At 46.4% G+C, this 21,523-nt stretch overlaps 2 protein-coding genes across 2 annotated transcripts; both read left to right on the forward strand.

Moving 5' to 3' along the window:
• Positions 1–227: 227 nt before the first annotated feature.
• LOC144120243 (scoloptoxin SSD14-like) lies at positions 228–14,270 on the forward strand. The gene is made up of 6 exons (XM_077652644.1): positions 228–311; positions 5,668–5,857; positions 6,525–6,694; positions 8,449–8,723; positions 11,361–11,563; positions 14,024–14,270. The coding sequence occupies exons 1-6, from the start codon at positions 278–280 to the stop codon at positions 14,268–14,270; spliced, it is 1,119 nt and encodes a 372-aa protein (XP_077508770.1). The 5' UTR covers positions 228–277.
• Positions 14,271–16,381: 2,111 nt separating this feature from the next.
• On the forward strand, positions 16,382–19,813 carry LOC144119285 (scoloptoxin SSD20-like). The gene is made up of 2 exons (XM_077651949.1): positions 16,382–16,492; positions 19,551–19,813. The coding sequence occupies exons 1-2, from the start codon at positions 16,397–16,399 to the stop codon at positions 19,710–19,712; spliced, it is 258 nt and encodes an 85-aa protein (XP_077508075.1). The 5' UTR covers positions 16,382–16,396; the 3' UTR covers positions 19,713–19,813.
• Positions 19,814–21,523: the final 1,710 nt, after the last annotated feature.

Consider the following 21,523-nt stretch of genomic DNA (forward strand, 5'->3'; position numbering starts at 1 on the left):
CGTTATGTGGTTACATAAAAGCAGAAACATTACTTATGTGCTTACATAAAAGCAGAAACGTTACTTATATTCGCTAATGCCTGCTACTGCCGCTAAAGATGAGGATGCATGCTCTTACTATCTTTCAAAGCGCACTGTGGTAACAGAATGCGATTTGCGAATTACGCAGTGATGCGGAATGGTAGCTAAATTTTAGTTTTTTTGCTTCCGCAGGTCGGCGAGGAATGCGACGGCTGTCGTGGTTAGACCTAGGGCTCCCGGCGCTGCGCAGATTACTATGTACCGCGATAATGACAACGCGTCACTAGTAGGTGAGCATGCAGATCAACTGGACTGTCCTTTTTGCACTGTATGCGCTGCGAAGCAATGGGAAGGCAATTACTATGAGCATAGGCAGATCAGAGCCCTCCAATGCTTTTTTCTGGTAATGAAATTTCTCAGCCATGCTATGGCAGAGCTTCATAAGCTGTACCAACATACCAAGGTGGGCGAGATGGTATGGATTTTTAAAAATGATAACATCTCAAAAAATTATGGAGAAGGCAAAGTAAAAGACAAGTTATTTGGACGAGTTATGTGCACTGAAGAGGTTGCTTTGCCTTCATGCTTCTCGAAAGCGCATGTAATTTGGCGCCATATAAGCAAAATTTGTGGGGCCATAGTGCCGAAGGTTAACCGCGTTCTCGGAAATTTAAAAAAACTGATGCAGATATTAATTATGGTGGGCTGCACGCCTCTCCATAATTTATGAGCCTAACATTAATAGTAACAAGTTACCTGATCATTACTAGTAAACGGTGGCTGAGTGGTTATGGCGCTCGGCGGCTGGCCCAAAATACGCAGGTTCGATCCCGGCCGCGGCGGTCGAATTTTGGTAGAGGTGAAATTCTAGAGGCCGGTGTACTGTGCGATGTCAGTGCACGTTAAAGAACCCCCGGTGGTCGAAGTTTTCGGAGCCCTTCACTACGGCGTCTCTCATAGCCTGAGTCGCTTTGAGACGTTTAACCCATGTAAGCCAAACCAATATTAGTAAACCAGCCCACTTGTTGTTAGGACGTCTTAGCTTCATTCTGATGTACTACACCGCGGACAATGCTGTGCCGGAAAAACCGCTCTTATAACTCAAAGCGCCTATTAAAAATTGTGTAAAGTCCTAGGTGAAAGATCCTGTATTGATACTCCAAGTTTATTTCTCCGCACACATTAAAGTGGGAAAAGGGGGCACTGGGCAAAAAGCGGCGTAATGGAGCTTGAGGTAGCACCCAGTGCCCCAAGAATACATTGGCAGCAGTGTGTTTCGCGAACATCAGAGTTAAGGTAAGCTTAATATCCCCATTAAAACGAAGAAAGAAAAAGGACAACATTATAACCCTTATCGCATACACAACAAAAGAAATGCACATAAATAATAGGAACAACTTACATTGCAATACACCAAACCTATTTACAATGGTGCCACAATAGACTCGAAGTGCCCATGACAGATAATAACTGATTCTTTGAGATGTCTTGTATACATATATTATTTCCTGCCAATATGTTAAGGTAATTTCCTAAGTTATAGGAAAAGGACTGTTTACGATTTGAGGTAGGGCAAAAGGGTAGAAGCCGGGGCAAAATACATCGTGTATTCTACAGTTGTGTGTATTGATGGAGATTAAAGGCTGCAAGCAACAGTTGATTATTTGTTTTAACTGCATGTCTGTATGCACACATTAATTTGAACGGGTGCAATATATCAACAGACAAAATACCATGTTGCTTAAAGGAAGGAAACGCATGGGAATGCCATGGCACATTTTCAATCGATCTTACAGCACGTTTTTGTGCAACTAATCTCTTGTGTTTGTTATGCTTTGTTGTGGTACCACAGACACTTATGCAATAGGTAATAAAATAGGAAGTAAGTATGCATTATAGATAAGAATCTTTATCTTGTTGGAAGTGTGTATCTATGCCGACACAGGACACCATTGGCACTGTTCCTTTTCTTGCTGATAGTGTTTATATGCTTTACCCAACTCATGGTTTGCGTGCGCCCCACACCGAGGCATTTTATAGTGTCTACAACTTCAATTCTAGCGTTACCCAGCATGAGATCAAAATTCATGGAGATAGGCTTGTTCTTTGGACGAAAGATAATTGCATCAGTTTTCCTAGCATTTACTCTTAAACAATTCTTTCCCGACCATTCGCGCAAATGATCTAAAAATTGGTTTCCATACAACAAAAGACCTCTTTCATTATCACCGGGCAAAAGCATTGTGAGATCGTCGGCGTAAGCTATTAAAGTCACATGTAAGAACATGTAAAATATATCGTTAATATAGAGATTGAAGAGTAAGGAGCCTAAATTCTGCCCTGTGAGACTTCAGAAAAAAACAGGCTTGAATGTTGGCGATGTGCATTCATTGACAACCATTTGCATGCGGTTTTCTACGTAGGATTCAATTAAGGATACGCCTATTCCTCTGATTCCATAATGGATTAGCTTATGCAGTACCAGACGATGACGGACTAAGTCAAATGACTTTGTTTAAATAATACAATTTCTGAGAACAATTTCTTGGGCCCCAAAGGAGTCTATGATCACCTCATTTTGTTTATAGACTTACTGAATAATTCAATATTGAATATTTATAGATTTTTTGAATAAGGGAAAGCATTTCACTCTGTGGATACCTCAGCAGTCATGTAGGCAGTCTGTAATCAGGGTGTTGAAGAGACGTGAAAATACTGGACGATATTCATAACGACTGCACAACTACCATGGTCCTTCATAAAGTCACAGTAAAATCCCAATCAGGGTGTCAGACAGGCAGCCATTATCTCGCCAGTACTATTCACATCCTGTTTACAGGAGGTGTTCCTAGGCTTGGATTGGGTACAGTAGGTGATAAGAGTTAATCGAGAATACTTAAGAAAATTTGCCAGTCGCTGATGACATTGCCTTGCTAAGTCACTCAGGAGATGGAGTGAAAAGCAGGATGTAGGAGTTAGACAGACGGAGCAGATTGGAGGGCCTAAAAATTAACATGCAGAAAACCAGAGTGATCTTCGTTAGTCTCGCAAAGGAGCAGCCGCCCACAATTGGTATTGAGGTGCTGGAAGTGGTAAGAAAATACGTACACTTAGGTCAGGTAGTGATCGCTGATCCCGATTTTGAGTGAAATAACCAGAACAATAAGAATGTGGTGAAGCGCATAGGGCGGGTTCTCTCTGATCATTTATAGCAGTTTGCTGATATTCCTCAAGAAAAAAGTATACAACAGCTGTATCTTACTGGTACTCACCTATGTGGCAGAAACGTGGCGGCTAACGAAAAGGGTTCAGCTTAAGTTAACGACAACGCAGCGAGATACGGGAACAGAAATGATAGGTATAACGTGCAGAGACCGGAAGCGGGCAGAGTGGGTGAGGGAACAAACGATGGTTAATGACATCCTAGTCGACTTCAAGAGGAAGAAATGGGCTTGGGTGGGCATTTAGTATGAAGGCAGGATAAAGGCTGGTTTTTAAGGGTAACAAAGTGGATTCTAAGAGAAGGAAAGAGTTATATGAGCGGGAGAAAGTTACGTGGGCGGACGAAATTAAGAAGTTTGTGGGGATACGATGGCCGCAGCTTGCAAAGGACAGGGTTAATTTGAGAGACATGAGAAATGCATTTGTCCAGCAGTGGGCCTAGTCTGGCTAATGAAAATGATGATCATGAATTGCGATTTTTTGCTTGGCAGTGGACTTCCGTAAAACAACGATGCGCAACAGAGCATGCAAGGAATAGCGCAGTTCAGACTGCTAATTTGGTTTGCCATCTGACTGTACTTGCTGAAAAAGCTCCTTTTTGATGTGCGAGTTAGTGCAGCGCATATTCTAATGTTCATTGCTATTGCCATCATTAACTTGTTGCTGCATCTGATGACCACAGGGGTCGAGAAACCTCACAGCTTTGACGGGACAGAAGACCATTCCCTACCATATCAGTTCGGTTTCCTACGAGCAACCATAAAATATGAATGCATGGTTTTGTAAAATACTTATGATAGCTCTTCACACTCTTTAAAAAGAACGAGTATGTGGTAAAACGGACGCTGGAGATCAGATGGAAGTTTACTTCAATAAAAACGATGTCTTCTGCGATGGCTCAGCGGCCATAGCATTCAGCTTGTGATACCACAGTAGCTTTATTGAATCGGGGCCGTGGTGGGCGCATTTTGATGTAATCGAAATGCAAATGCTCTCCTGTGCTATTGGATTTCGCTGCCCATTAGTAAAAACTACGCGGTCTAAATTTATCTGGAGGTTAACACTAAGGCGTTCCTTATGGTCCTTTATTTGCCGGCTAAGGAGGATGAACTCCACATACTAATACCAAGTAAAAATATGCCACTTTGATCTACGATGTGCCACAAATAAAGCACTATTGGCCTTGCCACACAGCAATACACTGTTTAAAAAGCAGTAGCTTTCTTCGATGTGGTAATAGAAGAAGTGCTGCGAGGCTTATCACATCCCCTGTTAATGAATAGACCCCGAAGCTTTCACAATGAAGCTTCCCACATCTCCTGTAGAGCACAGATGAGTCGTCAAATGCTGACACGCACTGGCAACAACTGTACTGATCAGCAATAAGTAGTATCTCTGAGATTGACGCTATTGTTTGATATGGTTGTCAAGGCAACGTCCTAACAGCCCAACACAGCTGTCTCGTAGGAAAGTGGAACTCGGCAGATATTCGCCATTCGCCTTCCGTTCGTTGTCTTAATTTTTGGAGCACGCTGCATTCTTTTTAGTAGAATTCCTTACACGTGCGCACAAACTTCTCAGGAATAGTGAGCACATCTACATCGCACTTCCTGCCTGCTTTGAAAATTAACTGATCACTGTTCTCTCCATCACACGCTCTTCCCGGTTCCACTTATCTTTGACTTCAGCGAAGATACTGACAGTTCGATACTGTTCTATAATCCGCGCTGCCCTCTCTTCTATCTTCTATTGGTTCCGTGTACCATTTCCGTTTTCATAGCTCGCTGTAATGGCCCCAGTCGAATTTCAAGCCTCTTAATTACCCCATACGTGAGTACTAGCTGGATACTACGCGGGTGTCTGTTCCTCACGGGGTCCCTTTAAATTTGCGTTGTACAACATTCTTCACTTGCACTACTATGCAGCACCTTAATTGTACTTAATATTCGTCACCTGCAGTTCACCATCTGGAGGCGCCTGTGAAATGTTCTTCACGCCATTCTTATTCTACTGGTTATTGCTTATCAAGGTCCCGATCTCTGGCAACTACTTGGCCTATATTAATGTGCTGCCCTAAAACTTCCAATAATTAAGTGAAAACTTCTAATACTTAAATGTCCATCGTAAACTGCGGCTCCCTTTCTAGACTGCGTAGCATTACGGTTATTTGGTTCATATGAATTTTAGCCGCACCGTTGTGCCTCTCCTGACCAGGTCACTACCCGGAAACATATGCCTATAAATTGTAATAAGGAACTCTCGAATGCGGTGTGCCAGCATTGCTGAGGTGTCTCCATGTAATGAGCAACCACACAATATGAAACTAAGATCAGCAAGTTACCTGAGCTCCACAATCGTTTCTATCCGCACTCGTACCGCGCCCTTACGTGGGGACTTCTTGACGGCATGGCTACTCGCACGCAGGGGCCAAGGCGGTCGCTGCCTTCGGTGAGCTGATGGGCTACGAACTGCTGCTGAACGTCACCGGGAGTCGCGTGGCCTGGCGGGACCTTTTCGACGACGCCATCAAGCTGGCAGAGGGTGGCGTCACGGTCTATGAGCAGCTCGCCAAAAGCATTGCTGCTGCGGCCAACAACCCCGACAGCCAAATCAGGTCGGCGAGATCGCAGAGCGTATTCGCTGAGACCTTACACACTGTACACTAAGGCCGGCGGCAGATTCATTTGAAGCACTATTGGATACCTGCGCTTAGAGATCACACAGCGAGCGCCATACGCAAGTCCGATTCTTGCTGGCATCTGAAGCACTCGGCTAGTAGTAGGTAATTTAAGTGAGAATTTATTCAGGAAGGACGTCGCATATCGCCTCGATGTTTGTGTTTTTCTTTTCCTGTGAGCGCTTACGCACTGCTCTCTATAAACGTCAGCGTAGCACACGACCGTAAACTATTTGAAGTCAGCTCATTGTGCTGTCCTTATATCCGACAGTGTTAAGTTTTCGCTCGTTGTGCTGATGAAAAGCAAGCTGTTTGCTTCTACCATACTTATTCAGGTTTCATGGCATGTTTTAGGAGCAAAGTTGAATTCATGTTAACGTGGCGACAGGCCGTTGCAATCCTTTTCCAGTGATGCATCCGCGGCGGCGAGATTTTTCTTGTTTATCTTGGTGGGTTGGCACCATTTATTTTTAAAGTTGACTCAATTTATTTGGTGCTCGATTTAATGTAAATTTGCATACATTTTTTCATCCACGGACACCTCTTACATGGCCACAAGTGGTGAGCACAGAACTATTGCCCCTATCTGCACGTTCGCGAGCAGGAAGGTTCTGTCCAACCCGAACACGACGCACTTGCTGAAGGTCGGGGACAAGTTCCACAACAGGAAGTTGGCGGAGACGCTGCGGAAGATAGCCGGGAGCGACAAGAAAGGCCGCTTCTTAGAATCGGGCTACGAAATCCAGGCCATGGTCAAGGAACTGCGAGAACTGGGTAATGTCCTAGGCCTTCTTCATCCGCGTGATGGCCTCTCAGACAGAATATAAAAAATACGCACACACTTGCTTCGAGGTATGCGAGCTGCACGGAGGTATCAAGAAGAAACGAATGCATCGCGATTTTTTTTGGACAAAGGGCTAACATCCACAAAACATTTTGCATTACATGAAACGCCTCGTGAGGGTCTAAGCAATGAGTTGGTTTCGGAATAATGCTCACTTTTCTTCTCAAAGCTGCAGCTTTGCATCGGCCCAAATTAACGTACATTCAGGAGTATTGTAACATTCCAGCTTGTTGCTTTGTGGCCTTATTCAGGGCTGAAGGTTTGATATTGTCTGGCAGTTCTTCCAGGTACTTTAATTCTCAATCCCGCACCATATCGTTTTTGGAAGCACGGGAGAAGAAGCCCGCTCGAGACAGCCCATATCCTACATTCCTATTGCGCTTTTAATCACTGGTGACTGCATATGGCAGCTACGAAAAGTGCGCTAACAGTCTCTGTTTATTGTTAGACAAAGTGTTACCTGACAAGCTAAGGAAAACATAAACAGGACGGAAAAAATGTTTTTTTTTTGTTTGGCATGTGTAATGGGATCATCGCCAAGAAATAAAGAAGGGCCAGAGATGACGGCACAGCTTGGGTGCATTCGCGGTGCTTTTCTCGTCGTGAATTTAGAGTTTTTCACCTATGACTTCACATAATTTTTAAAGCTAGGATTATTGAGTTTGAGGAGCGCTTTTTCGCCATTGCACTTTGAGCGCTGTTGTACACCGGAATACGGCCAAGGCATGCTAACTAGCAGGCTAGTTGACTAATATTAAACATTTGACTTTTTAACTTTTGCTGCTAGGCTCCTTAATTATTGAGAGGCGTGTAGCCCGCCGTAAGCGGTATCCATATGAGTTCTTTATAATTTAAAAAACGCGGTTACTCTAGGTGGTGTGGCTCAGCAAATTTTGGCTGTTCCGATCAGTTACGTGCACTGGAGGTTGCTTTGTCGGCAAACTTCTCGATAGCGCATGTATTTTGGCGCGATTTAGACAATATTTGTTGGGCCGAAGCAACAAGGGCAACCGCGTTTACGAAGTTCTAAAAACTCATAATATTACTTACCATGGGCTACACGCCTCTCAATAATTAGACAGCCGAACAGTAATAGTTAAAAACTTAAATACTCAATTTTATTTAAAAATACTGCAACTTAGCGCGTCTTAGCTTTATTTTGATGTACTGAACCGCTCACAACGCAATTGCGAGAGCACTCTTCTAGCTCAAAAAACCTATTTATAAAAATTGTAAAGTCTTAGGAGAAACACCGAGACAAGGCCAAAAGACCAATCCTGCGCCGAATTACGGAACGCCCTCAAAATGGAGACCGTGTCTAAAGCCCACTCCTGTTGGTCGGTCCAGATCAGATTGAGAGCGCTTCGTAATTCGGTACCTGGTGGTTATTTCGGGGATTTCGTTCTTTCAAGGCGGCATTCACATCATAATAAGAGAATTCTGTCTTGCGGGGCTGGAAGTTTAGAAGGGGACTAAACTTGCTCTCAAAGAATACAACCCCGCGGCGAAATCTACCTGAGCATGAGTGGTTAGACTTAACATGTGGCTGCTGACCACATGTATATTGTAACAAATATACAGCAGATCGCTGCAGACTTTGCGGTACCTTCAAGAGAGAATCATTTTCAAAGTGCGCAGGCACGTGTTGTAAGCTCGGTCTGTAGTCGGGGCGTCTTCTATCCAGGCGGCGTTCTGACTCTGAAGGACTTCGAAGACTTCCGGGCACAGCTGGAGTCCCCGGTGTCGGTGCTCCTCTCGCGGGACGAGTGGCTGTTCACGACGCCGGCGCCGACGTCGGGCGCCGTGCTCGCCTTTGTGGTGTCGGTGCTGGACAGGTTCCGACGTGAGGGTCTCCTCGCCGACGACGAGCTGAGCGCACATCGCCTCGTCGAAGCGCTCAAGTTCGGGTTCGCCAGGCGCTTCCAGCTGGGAGACCCCGACTCGTTCGAGATCAAGGAGGTGCGCATTCGCCCATCTTTTGTAGCGTCATGCGCCGCTTTTGGGAAGCTCAATGCCGTGCGCAGTGATTTAATAGCGACATTGTTTTCCAACGTTTAAAGTCTCAACTCGTCGCAAGCACCTTCTATTGGGGCATCTGTTCTTGCGACTTACTTTGCATATGAGTTATGATCCATAGCGCAGCAACAAAACAGGGGACAAACACAAGCGCTTGTGTTTGTCCCCTGTTTTGTTGCTGCGCTATGGATCATAACGCATACCCACTAGCCCGAACCATCACATTGTTTGCATATGAGTTCAAACCGCAGTCCGGCTGTCAGGAAAGTTGAAGAGATCGACCTGTCTTGCATTTTCTGGGCGGTACCATGTTTACTCTTCCATTTGTTGGAAGACATACACCAGTGTATTGCACAGAGCAAGAATTGCTACAGGCATTTTTTTCTTGTCAAGATAGGTATTGACATGATTACTTCAACATCGATTCGGCTTCTACAGTTTTCACGGTTAAAATTACTTTCTCTTTTGATTTCATTGATATTTTGCGTTGTGGCACCACTTATCTCAGAAAACATGAAGGCTCTCAAGGACATGCTCAGGGTCGAGGTGTTCTATGCTCGAGCTGCCTGTATTAAAAGCTGTATAAATGCAGCCTCCGACTGCAGCACAAACATCTCATCGCGCTCAACTTTCAATGTACACCACCAAATCAGCGGTGCATAAGAATGAAACACAAGAATTGACGCTCTTCGGGAGATATTCAGAAACATGCTACTGGAAGTCGCACTGTCAGCTCATTTTCAATACAGAATTTCGCTGCGCTGAAAAGCATTCCCGTGGCTCATGAATACCGCGTGTAATTCGTTGACTAGTAGCCTTAAACATCATATTGAACAAACCTTGTGATCGAATGCTTTTTTGTGGGGATCAAAGCCACGTGGCAGCATTCTCTGGAGTTGAATTGCAAAATATTCCCGTGCGATGCCAGAGGACGCTAAGTAACCCTTGATGTAGCCGCGGGACCATAACCGTACACACTATACCGTACCGTATACCGTACATACTACATATAGTAGTATACCGTACATACTACATATAGTAGTATACCGTACATACTATAACCGCGCGCGCGCGCGCGCGCGCGCGCGCGCATGCACGCACGCACGCACGCACGCACGCACGCACGCACGCACGCACGCACGCACACACGCACACACACACACACACACACACACACACACACACACACACACACACACACACACACACACACACACACACACACACACACACACACACACACACACACACACACACACACACACACACACACACACACACACACACACACACACACACACACACACACACACACACACACACACACACACACACACACACACACACACACACACACACACACACACACACACACACACACACACACACACACACACACACACACACACACACACACACACACACACACACACACACACACACACACACACACACACACACACACACACACACACACACACACACACACACACACGCACGCACGCACGCACGCACGCACGCACGCACGCACGCACACACACACACACACAGTTGTAATAAAAATTGCTGATGGCCTAGCTCTGTTAGGCTAGGATATACGTAGCGAAAGGGCGGAGGATTCTGCATCGGAAGAGTGCATTCACTAGATGCGCCTTTATTCATGGTTAAAGCTTCAGTCGTCGTGCGGAGTGGTGGCGTCTCCGCCTCAAAGGCCTTGGTTCGGTTGCGAGCCTCGGCACAGTTTTTTTTATTCGGTGCGTGTGCGGGTGGTTTCAGTGGCTCCCATAGATGCCGCCACCGATTAGGTTGGTTAGCGGTAAGCGCAGGCTCTGTTAAGGCGAATTTATACTCAGGCCTAAGGCGCGCGCGCGCGCTGCACGGTGACGTCCCGTCGGCCAAAGCGAGACGCTGTATACTCGAACAGTGCTTGAGCGCCGACGCGTTCGGCGGCTTCAGCGCACTCTGACCGCACTTGCGGAGACTTGGAGTACGTCTCTATTTCGCGCTGAGTGCGCCAGACACTGCCGGCCCGGCCAGACCCGTTCGGTTTCGCGGCGAGGTGTGCGTTGAGACGTCATCTGCTTTCTCGGAGCACCGCCACGGCGAAATCGCAAGTTCGCGGCCAGTAAAACTCTCGCTTTAATAAAGCGGACGAAAGAACTGAAATTGATCGCCTTTTCACTCGACTAAGTGGCACCAACTGCCGTGTTTCAGCACAGGTACCTCTTTTAAAGTGCCCACTCCAGCGACCACGTGATCGGCTGAAATCAGAGAACAGGGTTACCCTGGCGTATGTTCACCTACACTAGTCAAGCTTCAGTTTTCATGTGAGCACGAGGTCCTTTCTGCGACCACACACTGCGGCGCCAAAACCGACAATAATGGCAGCGCACTTTGGGTTTACTCTGTGGAAACCTCTGTACACCCATCACGGACTGGAGTTTACGTAGAGAGCACTGACGACTTGGACTCTGGCTTCGTTATTCACTATGACTTCAGCGCGTCAACATTTGCCAAGTTCCTGATAGGTGGAGAAGCTCTCCGGTGGTGACTGTGCCCACTGCGCCCCTTCTCGTGCAGTCTGTGGAGAAAGTGCTGAAGAAGCTGCTCAGCGTGAACGAGTCCAACGCGGTGGCCCTGAAGCTAATCACGGAGTCGGCACACGAGGACGCCAGCTACTACGGCCTGCAGCTGTCATCCATCGAGGACCACGGCTCGGGACATGTCTGCATCGTGGCGGCCGACGGCGACGCACTCTGCCTCGTCTCCAGCATCAACACGGAGTACTTGGCCGCGAGTGTCGCATCTATACCATTACACGCAGACATTAAGAACACACGAGCGGTTAACGCGGAGGAAGCCACAGCGTCCGTAGAGGCATGACAGCATGGTCCTAGATCGTGCCTAGGAACACTATGTATACTGCAGTCGAATCAATCATTACAAATTCCTTCGATGATAAAGTCACAGAAAGGTTATACAAACGGGGGCTCCATAGTCATAGGTAATGATGAAAGTCAACGTAAAAATAAGCGTAAGAAAATTGACCAGAAAAAAGCCAAAATTCTGTCGAAAACATGTGTGTAAATGCTGCAAAATAAAATTACATTGACACTGGCTAATGAATTTAAAAGAACAAAACAAAAAGCGTAAAAAGAAAATGTCTTGGATAGCACCCACTTTTAGATCATCGAACAATAATTTCTAGAGATGTGTTGGGCGAAATGTTTCTTGTGTTCAAATGATGTCTTCGGCTGCGTATGTAAGAACCAAAAACCCCGTGGCACTACTTGGCCGTGATGAATTTTTTAGTCGGATACAACTCAATAAAAAAGCGGCAAATTCCCCTCAAAAAAGTTCTCCAGTCAATTGCGTAGACTGATTCTCATGTCGGGGGGGGGGGGGGGATAATAACCTTGGACCAGCTAGACTCACATTGCAAGATGTGGAAGATGAAAGGAAATTAGCCACAACTTAATAGGATTAACCATGGCTTGATAAAAAGCAGTTGACGCTTTTGGTTTGAGGCTTTCTTTTGCGAGGTATATTCCGCTTCGTTCTTTTGTTGTGTCTGATTATAGGTGGGTTTTCTAAAACTCCAAGTTTCCTGCGGGTCGGTGATTATAATAACCGATGATGTGCGGCGATCTTCGAAGTACAATTTCGTCTATAGCGCCCTCGAGCTCTCAGAATTGTTCGGCGCTTTCTTGCGTTGTCTGGGTCAAACAGCTATAGCTGCATCGCATGGCCGCTTCCCCTATTAAGGCGTCGGTCGCCCTGACCCTACGCACTTCTACCCCTGCTCCTGTTGGCCAGCTGTTAAACGTGACAATTCTCGATTAGTGCTTAACAGTGGAGACAAGACTGGACTTTCGAATACTATTAGCCCCTAGAATGTGCCGCATGCAGCTCTTACAAAATTTTTTTAACAGTCTATAGACTGTCCATATACTTCTGTCTATAAATTCTATGGACTTTCTACATACAAATACGAGAAAACAGTTTATAGGCAATACCAACGCTATAGACAGTCGATAGACGATATATAGACTTAGACTATTAATAGACAAAAAGAAATAGCTACAGGAAAGCAAAAGAGTCTATAAGAAGTCTATAAGCTGCCTATTGATCATTTTTATAAAGGAGGTGTAACATTCAACTGATCGGTAACTGACATCGGGACACAGAATTAACGAGAACTGTTATCTTCGCTGATGCACGAAGCTGTATGCACGTAGTGATGGCTTTTACCCAGGAACGATAAACACTACTATTTTAAATAGCGTTGTTCTGCGGGGATATCTGTATGGCCTACTCTCTAGCTGGCACGCGAGCGGGCGGTGTGATCGGAAAACTGGAGTGCCGCGCTGTGGTCGCGGTGAAGATGAGCAAAGAGCAAGAAAATAGACCGCAAGGCAATCTTCCGAGCGGCGGTTGTCCAGTGGTCGTAGATAAGTTCTTAAATCCGTTTAGTTTGATCCGTGATGTGTAGCGGGCTATAAGACGGCCTGCGGGATGTATCACTGCAAAAGGCGTTTCTAGATGTGCAACTAGGGTTTTGTTATGTTAAAAAATACAATCAAGTGGCTTCGAATTGTGATGGTAGTTATTATATCGCATTTACGGCTGCTGTCAAAGTGCTCAATAGAAAGGACACAGGTTGAGATAGCTCCTTATCCACAAGTCTAACTGTAGATTACACATGTGCCGCGTCTCCCGGGGGTGCGGCATGCATGATATTCTAGGATTAAAAATAAATGAACGAAGCGTTTTGAGGTAGTGAACGATGGGTTGCACCAGTCAATAGGCAGCTTTCGTTGCAAAACATCGAAAACACGGGGCACCTTATTCATGGTTTCATTCAGTGCATCTATTGAAATGTGAGCTTTTACGGCATGCTCAATGACTTTTGCTTGGGCGCTCTAGTGCCTCTTTAGCAGTAAGTACAGGGCATTTAGTCTCCAGTACCTCGGTAAAATGTTCGCACGAGGAATGTGGAACCAATCTGCACATTCCCGACTACACACTATCGCAAGACAAGGAAATCAATATATAGACTTCTTGCGCTCGCTACAAGCGGAATTTTTATGGTGAATTTAAAATCTAGAGCTAAACCTAATGGCCGTTCCGTGTCGTCGTTTGCTATTTATGGTTGCCCTACTGGTCACAGCGTACACACGTGCGAGCCCCGCTTCGCAGAGCCAAGGTATTGAGTGGCTGAGCCGCTTGCGCGCCTTGTTCAGGTTCGGCGCCCACATGGTGTCGAAAGTGACCGGCATCTGGTACAACAACGAGATGAACGATTTCTCGACACCGTACGCGAAGAACGTGTACGGCCTGGGGGCGAGCAGCAACAACTACATCCGGGCCGGTATGCGGCCCGTGTCGTCACTCTGCCCCGTCGTGGTGGTGGACGCTCGCGGGGATGTCCTCTTCGCCGCCAGTGCCACGGGCGGGCAGCTCATCATATCCGCACTTGCACAGGCATGATGATTTCTTCCTGAAAAGGGCTTGTCCACTTATCGAGCACTGTCAGCCACCTCTCCGAGTTTCCCTTCCTGGAATTCTCCCAAGAAAAAAAAGAACGCGGTGCAAGGTTTATCGGCATGATGGCTGCAAGTGTAGTCGTTTCAAGCCTGAGACGACAGACAGGCTGGGGAATTAGCACTCAGAAGAGCTCTTTTTTAGATGCACGTGTGTCCAGAGGGAGAAGACCAACTTGTCATCGGCGATAGCAGCACTGTTCCTTCGGAAATTGCCGGGATGAAAATACCCACTGCTGTGGAATGCACATAACATGAAGGTCATACAAAGCTGCTGAGGTGACAGAGTTTAACACAGAAGGCACCACTGCTCCACGCAGTACTTACTTGCCATTAAGCACATACTTTATCCAAGTTTATATATTCCATTTCAGCGGGCCTCTATTTGGAGTCAGTGACTCTTCGTGCTTCAGTTGAAATAATTCAGTTAATTATCAAATTATGAGGGCGCAAATTGCAGTCTTATCAGCTCGTATGAGCGCTGCAGCTGTCATTTAATGAAAAGATCGAATAGCTCACATTATCTTAAAAGCACGCAAGATTGAACTACTGCAGCCTTGTACAAGTTGTACACCCCTATGCTCCCTTGTACCCGAAGGAACAACCGCACCATTGCACCTGGGCACCTTTCAAGGATGCCTCGTTTGATGCTGCCAAACAACACTAGGCCGGCTTGAGATTCAGTGTCATTTGTTTTTTTCCATCAAAACAAGCGTTTATGCGTTGGAAATGCACCGGTGCCTTCGATGACAACATCATGCATCCCTCCACTTGGCGCTGTGTGCATGCTGCAAAGAAACTTGAATGCCATCACGATTTTTATCTGCGATTACGAAACCATTTCAAATGCTAGCCCAAAAGGACTTCGCTTGCTTTACCTTCAAGTTTCACACGTTCGACCCCTTTGAGCTCGTCGATTTCTAAAACCTATGCAGTTGTCGTTTAAATGATATATCGGCTACGCCAGGCTGCGCCTATTGTCGTAAATGCAATGCAGACAGAACTCGGGAAATCCGGATCAGGCGCTCGACTACTGATCCGGAGTTCCCGGGTTCGAACCCGACCGCGGCGGCTGCGTTTTAATGGAGGAAAAACGCTAAGGCGCCCGTGTGCTGTGCGATGTCAGTGCACGTTAAAGATCCCCAGGTGGTCGAAATTATTCCGGAGCCCTCCACTACGGCACCTTTCTCTTCCTTTCTTCTTTCACTCCCTCCTTTACCCTTCTCTTACGGCGCGGTTCAGGTGTCCAACGATATATGAGACAGATACTGCGCCATTTCCTTTCCCCCCAAAACCAATTGTTATTATTATTAGGTCCGTTCGTGAGCTTTACACAGGCGTGTCAACGACTGTGCGAAAATTCTCTCGTCCTGCTAGCGAAAAAGCGAGAAGAGGCTGCCATTGAGTTCTGTGCGTTGCTTAACAAGGTTAAGCATTGGTAAAATTGTGTACTTCTGGGATCTAAGGTTAGGAAGACGCACCCCCGAATACGTTATACTGTTCGCGCTGCACAGACTAGTGCCAACATTTCCTTCGTTGTCGAGCGGTGCACCCGGAGGGAGTAACGTCTGGTGGCGAGAGTGCGTCGCAACGGGCGCTACATACTAAAGCACGAGACAGTGATGGCATTAAGTTGTCCTCAAAATCCTAAATGTGGAATTTGGGGGTTAAAACATCGAACCCTTTTTTAACACCCACGTGCACTACCTGATGAGAATGCAACTCACACCGCACTTCACGTCAACTTCTTCCTCTGAAACACTACCTATCCTTCTCTCTATCTGCACGCCGGCAGTGGTGGTGGTGCTTTAACACCAGTCACAGGCCCGTGCATTTTCCTTTCCTCTTCCCCTTTCATCCACTTACTACTACTAACTTGCTCAAGCGCCAGTGGCCGTCGCGCGGAAAAAAAAAAACGGGCTTATTGACCTTGTTGCCAAGTGACGGCCGCTAAGAAACCGACCCTGGAGAAGACGAACTATGTTCTCTTCTAGTTGAATATTGCCACACGACCGGCTCGTGCGAAGAGTGTTTTTCGCCCTGTCGGTGCAGGTGATGGTGCGCAGCCTGTGGATGGAGCACACCGTGAAGGAGGCCATCGATGCGGGGCGCCTGCACAACCAGCTATTCCCGCGCGACGTCGTTCAGCACGAGGAGACGGCAGACCTGGTAAGCGCCCCCCGCCTGTCGCCACATAAGGCTTTCCCAGTTCGTCGGCATTTGCAGATGCTGCTCTGTTTTTTACACCGACAGCTTGTAAGCCCGTGTTTTATGCATTGCGGCGTCAGTGCCGTTGTTTGTGTTATGACACGACGTCATTACAACTGGCCACGCTGACTGCTGAGAAAGGGGTGACTGATTGGCGAGACGGAAGTGACATCACGACTGAAGAAAGCGCCACGCTGACTGACCAAAATGCCAGTCGCTGATTGGACCGAACATGGAGAAGACACGGTCTTACGGCGGAGGTACTGTATCCCGTGCGCTGAATGGTCGAAGAAAGAAAGGTGGCGACGTAGCGGATCCCATAGTCGCTTTTATACTGATATAGGTGCACAGCGGCAGCGGAAATGCTCTTTGCTAAAGATGTACGCTGTCTTTAAAGGTTCGAGGATGCTTTAGGATATAATACTTCTTTTTATGTTCATTCCTGTAGGCCTGAGTCGTTGCATAGATTACGCGATGCGGCCTAGAGTATGAAAATACTTTGAGCTCAGTATGCACAACTGGTTTTTATACCGTGACTCTTTTAAAAAAAGACAACGTCTTTAAGCACTCCCATGTGTCATTTCTTTCTAGATTGCTGCAGTAATTTTTTACTGCATTAGCTGTATATTGCTCTTTCCCAGAAGTGCTCGGTTTGTGTGTGTATCTGTGTATACAACCATATGTTGAATATAGGAAAAGAATATTTTTATATTTTGTTACCTTAATATTTGAATCCTTTATAAAGATTAGCTGTATGTGCTAGTGCATTGCAGGCAAAAATTCTATTGCGGCATTGTAGAGCTCCGAAAAAAAAAGTCTTATTGATCACATTTTATCTTATATATGCTACAAATTATGTATTTTTCTTGTCGAAAAGAGAGCCCGCGAAATATGAGGAAAAACGCAACGGGAGCATGTGCTCGGGCTTGCCGATAGCAGTGGTCTGAAATGTGGAACTCGTGAATGTACGCAGCACCGCTCGATGCTGTACAGCGCCAATATTACGCAGAGAAAGCTTTGAAGTGAGCTCTGTTGGCAATCAAATTCAGAGGGCAATGAAGAATGATTACGTGCTGTGGAAGGCGAAAGCATTAGTGAGTTTTCGTGAGCGTTCAACATCGACGCAAGTTGCGCTGATTGCACGAACGCTGAATCCACACAGGTCTGAGGGAAAAGCTTGGACAGTCGCGAGCTAGCATCCAATCTATATAGGAGACGTATGCAATGAGCAGTCGTATGGAACCACCCGCAATGGTGGAAGACGAACCATTGCGTCACAATTTTGATACGAAATCTGGTTTTTGAGGGAAGGAAATGCGGTGTAGCAGTCTCACGTCTCGGCGGACATTTCAAGCGCACCTTAACAGAAGAGGTAAATAGTCTGGGAAGGCGTACAATTGAAGGTGCATATGTCGTCGGTTCCAACTCCTGTCAGAAGCTAGCGTTCAACTTTACCGGCACATGAAAGCTGTATGCAACGAGAAATCGTATGACATCACCCGGTACGCTGTACGACAAACTGTTGCTCACAACTATAGCACGATTCAAGTCGGGAAAACTGGCGACACACTGACCTTAGCCAGCGGGGGTACATATAGAAGAACGAACATGCATAAGATTGTCTGAAATGGCGGTGCTCAGCTTGCTGTGCGTGTCCTACGGCCGCTTCATGACGTCAACCTATTTTTTCTGCTATCGCTAGGATTTTCTGCACCATTTGCAAGCACACACACTTAAACGCACACGAACACACGCCGCCGGCTTTGCTCTTAATAAGACTAGTAAAACTTTCTTAGTAGTAGGAAGTGAAAGCTGCAACCTAGCCGACAATGTTTAGTGTGGAAAACAGCTGGCGCACTGCATCGAGGTAGTGAGACGCAGGCTGAAATATCAGGCAGCGTTCCAAGTCATCAGTATGTCGTATAGTTTCTCGTGCCGCAAAAATATCTCCCAAGGTTAATTGCAGAGCAGTGTGTGTGTGAGCGCAAACACGCCACATGACAGATGCCAGATGTGAAAGCCGGTTTTCTGATCTTGTTTTCACACAAATATCAGCAATTAGGTTCTGCATCGCCTCCTTTGTCGCACGATATGACGTTCCGCGGCAAGTTTTTCATTGTCTCATGAGAGGCATTCACTCAAAGCGCTTTGTTCTGCGGTTTAATTCGGTACAACATCGTTGACAGATTTTTTGGTGATGTGTTTCTCTATTAATAGAGCTTGTAGTACTTTAGAGCAGTTGTTTTAACGCGATAGCGTTAAGGGCCCCGTTCAGCGGGGAACATGGCGCCGTAGTTGGAGTGTCGAGAAAATCCTGATTGGTTGAGCGAGTCTTGATGTTACACCTGATGTGGCGATAAAGAAAGATTTATAGAAGTAAAGAAAGGTTTATAGGACTAAAGACAGGTTTATACAACATTACCGAAATTGTAATTTTAAGCTTACAACATGATTCAAACGTTGTTGTGGCATGTGATAATGCAAAGTAAATTATTGCTCTGAAAAGAAAACTGAGGTAATTTGATGCGAATAAAACCTGTGACCGCAAGCTTGGCGCATGAGGGCCCTAGTTGTGTTTGTGCCATAAAACCTAATACAACACAACACGCAAACCTGTGACCCTCGTGTAGCGAGTCAGACACGGTACTCCTTGGTCATCGAGGGACATTCGTTCGACTTTGTTAAAGGGAGTCTTTGTGTCTTTCCGAAGGTGTCCACGTCTGCGAAGACACCGGGCCGCTGAAGGGCATTAACGCCAGAATCTTTTCCGGCCTACATATGACATCGCGGGCACATTGGCTGACGCAATTTATCACTACTGTTGTCCCTTGGGGTGCTACGGCACCTCACAAGAGGGCTTCAAGTCACAAGAGGCGACAAAGGAAACGCATGTGAAAGGACAGGGCCTCGTCAGCGCGCGGGAAGTGGAGTGAACATGGACACTGACCACAGTTCAGCTGCATTGCTGAAGAGAAGGAATTGATAATGGGACAACACGCCGTTCTCGTCTCTCTCGCAGGATGTTCTGTACGCGCTAAAGGAACGCGGCCACAACCTAGCACCGTTTACGTGGCTAGGAACCGTGGTGGCTATACACAGGAGGAGCCCCGGCGAATATACTGCGTGCGGGGACTACCGCAACCTGGCCGTCGCCTCGGCAGACGGAGGGCAGCCCGCCTAGGCAGACGCCCGCGGTTCGCGCAGGAAAGCGCCTGCCGCGCGTGCGTCACGTTGTGCATTCAAACTCATTCCGCCCCTTTGCCCTCATCGTCACAGCCGTTTATTTTTTGGCATTTACGCACTCAAAAACGTATGACGCTGTTATCTTGAGCATGCTAGAAGTTTCCTGTTGACGCACCTGCCAAAATAAAGTACTTAACGCGATATACCGTTCAGTAAGACAGTGCAGTGTATCTCTGTAGGGAGAGGGGAAATGCAATTTTGGCTCTTCGGTTGTAAGCGTCCGTGCTAGCGGGCGTTTGGAGACCAAACAAAACAACACGTTCTGTGCACGAAACAAGTGGGAGCACTTGCATGCCCAATGTTTTTGTGTAAGCGGCGCACCAGGTGGCGCTAAGTTTCCCCTTGAGAGCCCTGCTGAATATAGAAATGCAGGGAGGTCAAAAAAGGTACGCAGATTTAAAAGACGAACAAATAACACTAATAGCTGCCGGCATAGAGGAAGCAATAAAGAAACGTCCGATGTAAAGGTTAGATGATAAGTTAGAAGGACTCATTAGTACAAAAATAAAAGAAGTAAAAGGAGTAAACCGCTGGAGCGGAAAGAGGAATCCACGAAGTTCGTGGAATAAAATTAGGGAGGCCACCGAACAATGACGGTTGGCATCACGGGAACGCAGAAAAGAAAAGAGGGTGCAGTTCTTTGAAGAGGAAATAGGCCAAAAATGGGAATATTAACAAAAAGAAAAAGCAAGTGCTGGTCCTCGTCCAGGCAAAAATAAAGCAGTCCTCTGATGGTTGGCTGGCTGAAGTTCGCAATGCAACTAAAGGGGGGCCAAGAAAATTCTGGAATCGCATAAGCTGGCTGGGTAAAGCGAATCACAGAAAGCAGGAACAGATTCACGATTTCGAAGGAAAATGCTTAGAGGGAATTGACGCTGTGAACTAGACTGCATCAGTTATAGCTGAGTCATTTAGGAAAGACGACAGAGTAATCGCTCCAAACTAGAGAGCAATACAGGACCGAACAATAGAAAACAGTTTAGAACTGATCAATCTTAACTGGAAAAAAGCAGAAGCAAACATTTCTAAATGGATGTCCCCAGAGATAGGCGAAATTCCAATCAAGCCAATTAATGAACTTGGCCCAAGAGGCAAGGAAACGCTGATAAAAGCATTGGAAGCAGTCGTAACTAATACGCAAATTCCGCACAGCTGGAAGCTGAGTAAAATGAATTTGATTTATAAAGAGAATGACGTTGAGATGAACATAAAATCCTTCCGACCGATTACGTTATCAACAGTTATATGCAGGCTGGCCATGCAGGCGGCGACATTAAAAATGCAGTTACGTGTAGAAAGTAATAGAATTCTCGGAGAACTTCAGAACGGTTTCAGAAGGGGTAGGCTCTTAGAAGATAGCCTATTCGTGCTAAAGTGGTTATTGGGGAAACTCTCATAGGGGGAGGAGGGAGAGAAGGGGGGGGGGGGAGCGCAGCCAGGTAACTGCCTCCTAGTGCAGGGGAACACCGCAACTGGGCTTAATCGTGCTTACCAAGTGCATAGAAATAGTTAAGGCGGAAAAGGTACCTTCCTGGACATAAGCGGTGCATACGACAACGTGCACAGGGAACTCCTGTGAAACATATTAAATGATGAAGGTATCGGTCAGGAGGTAATGGATTTTTTACAGGAAATATGTCGAGAAAATAAAGTTGAAATAACATGGGTAGGAATTAGAAGTACGAGAACTGTCGGGGTACACAAATGATTAAGGCAAGGTTGTCTTCTATCACCGCTGCTGTTTAATCT

The sequence above is a fragment of the Amblyomma americanum genome, chromosome 2, assembly GCF_052857255.1.
Source record: "Amblyomma americanum isolate KBUSLIRL-KWMA chromosome 2, ASM5285725v1, whole genome shotgun sequence".
NCBI classification, from domain to species: Eukaryota; Metazoa; Arthropoda; class Arachnida; order Ixodida; family Ixodidae; genus Amblyomma; species Amblyomma americanum.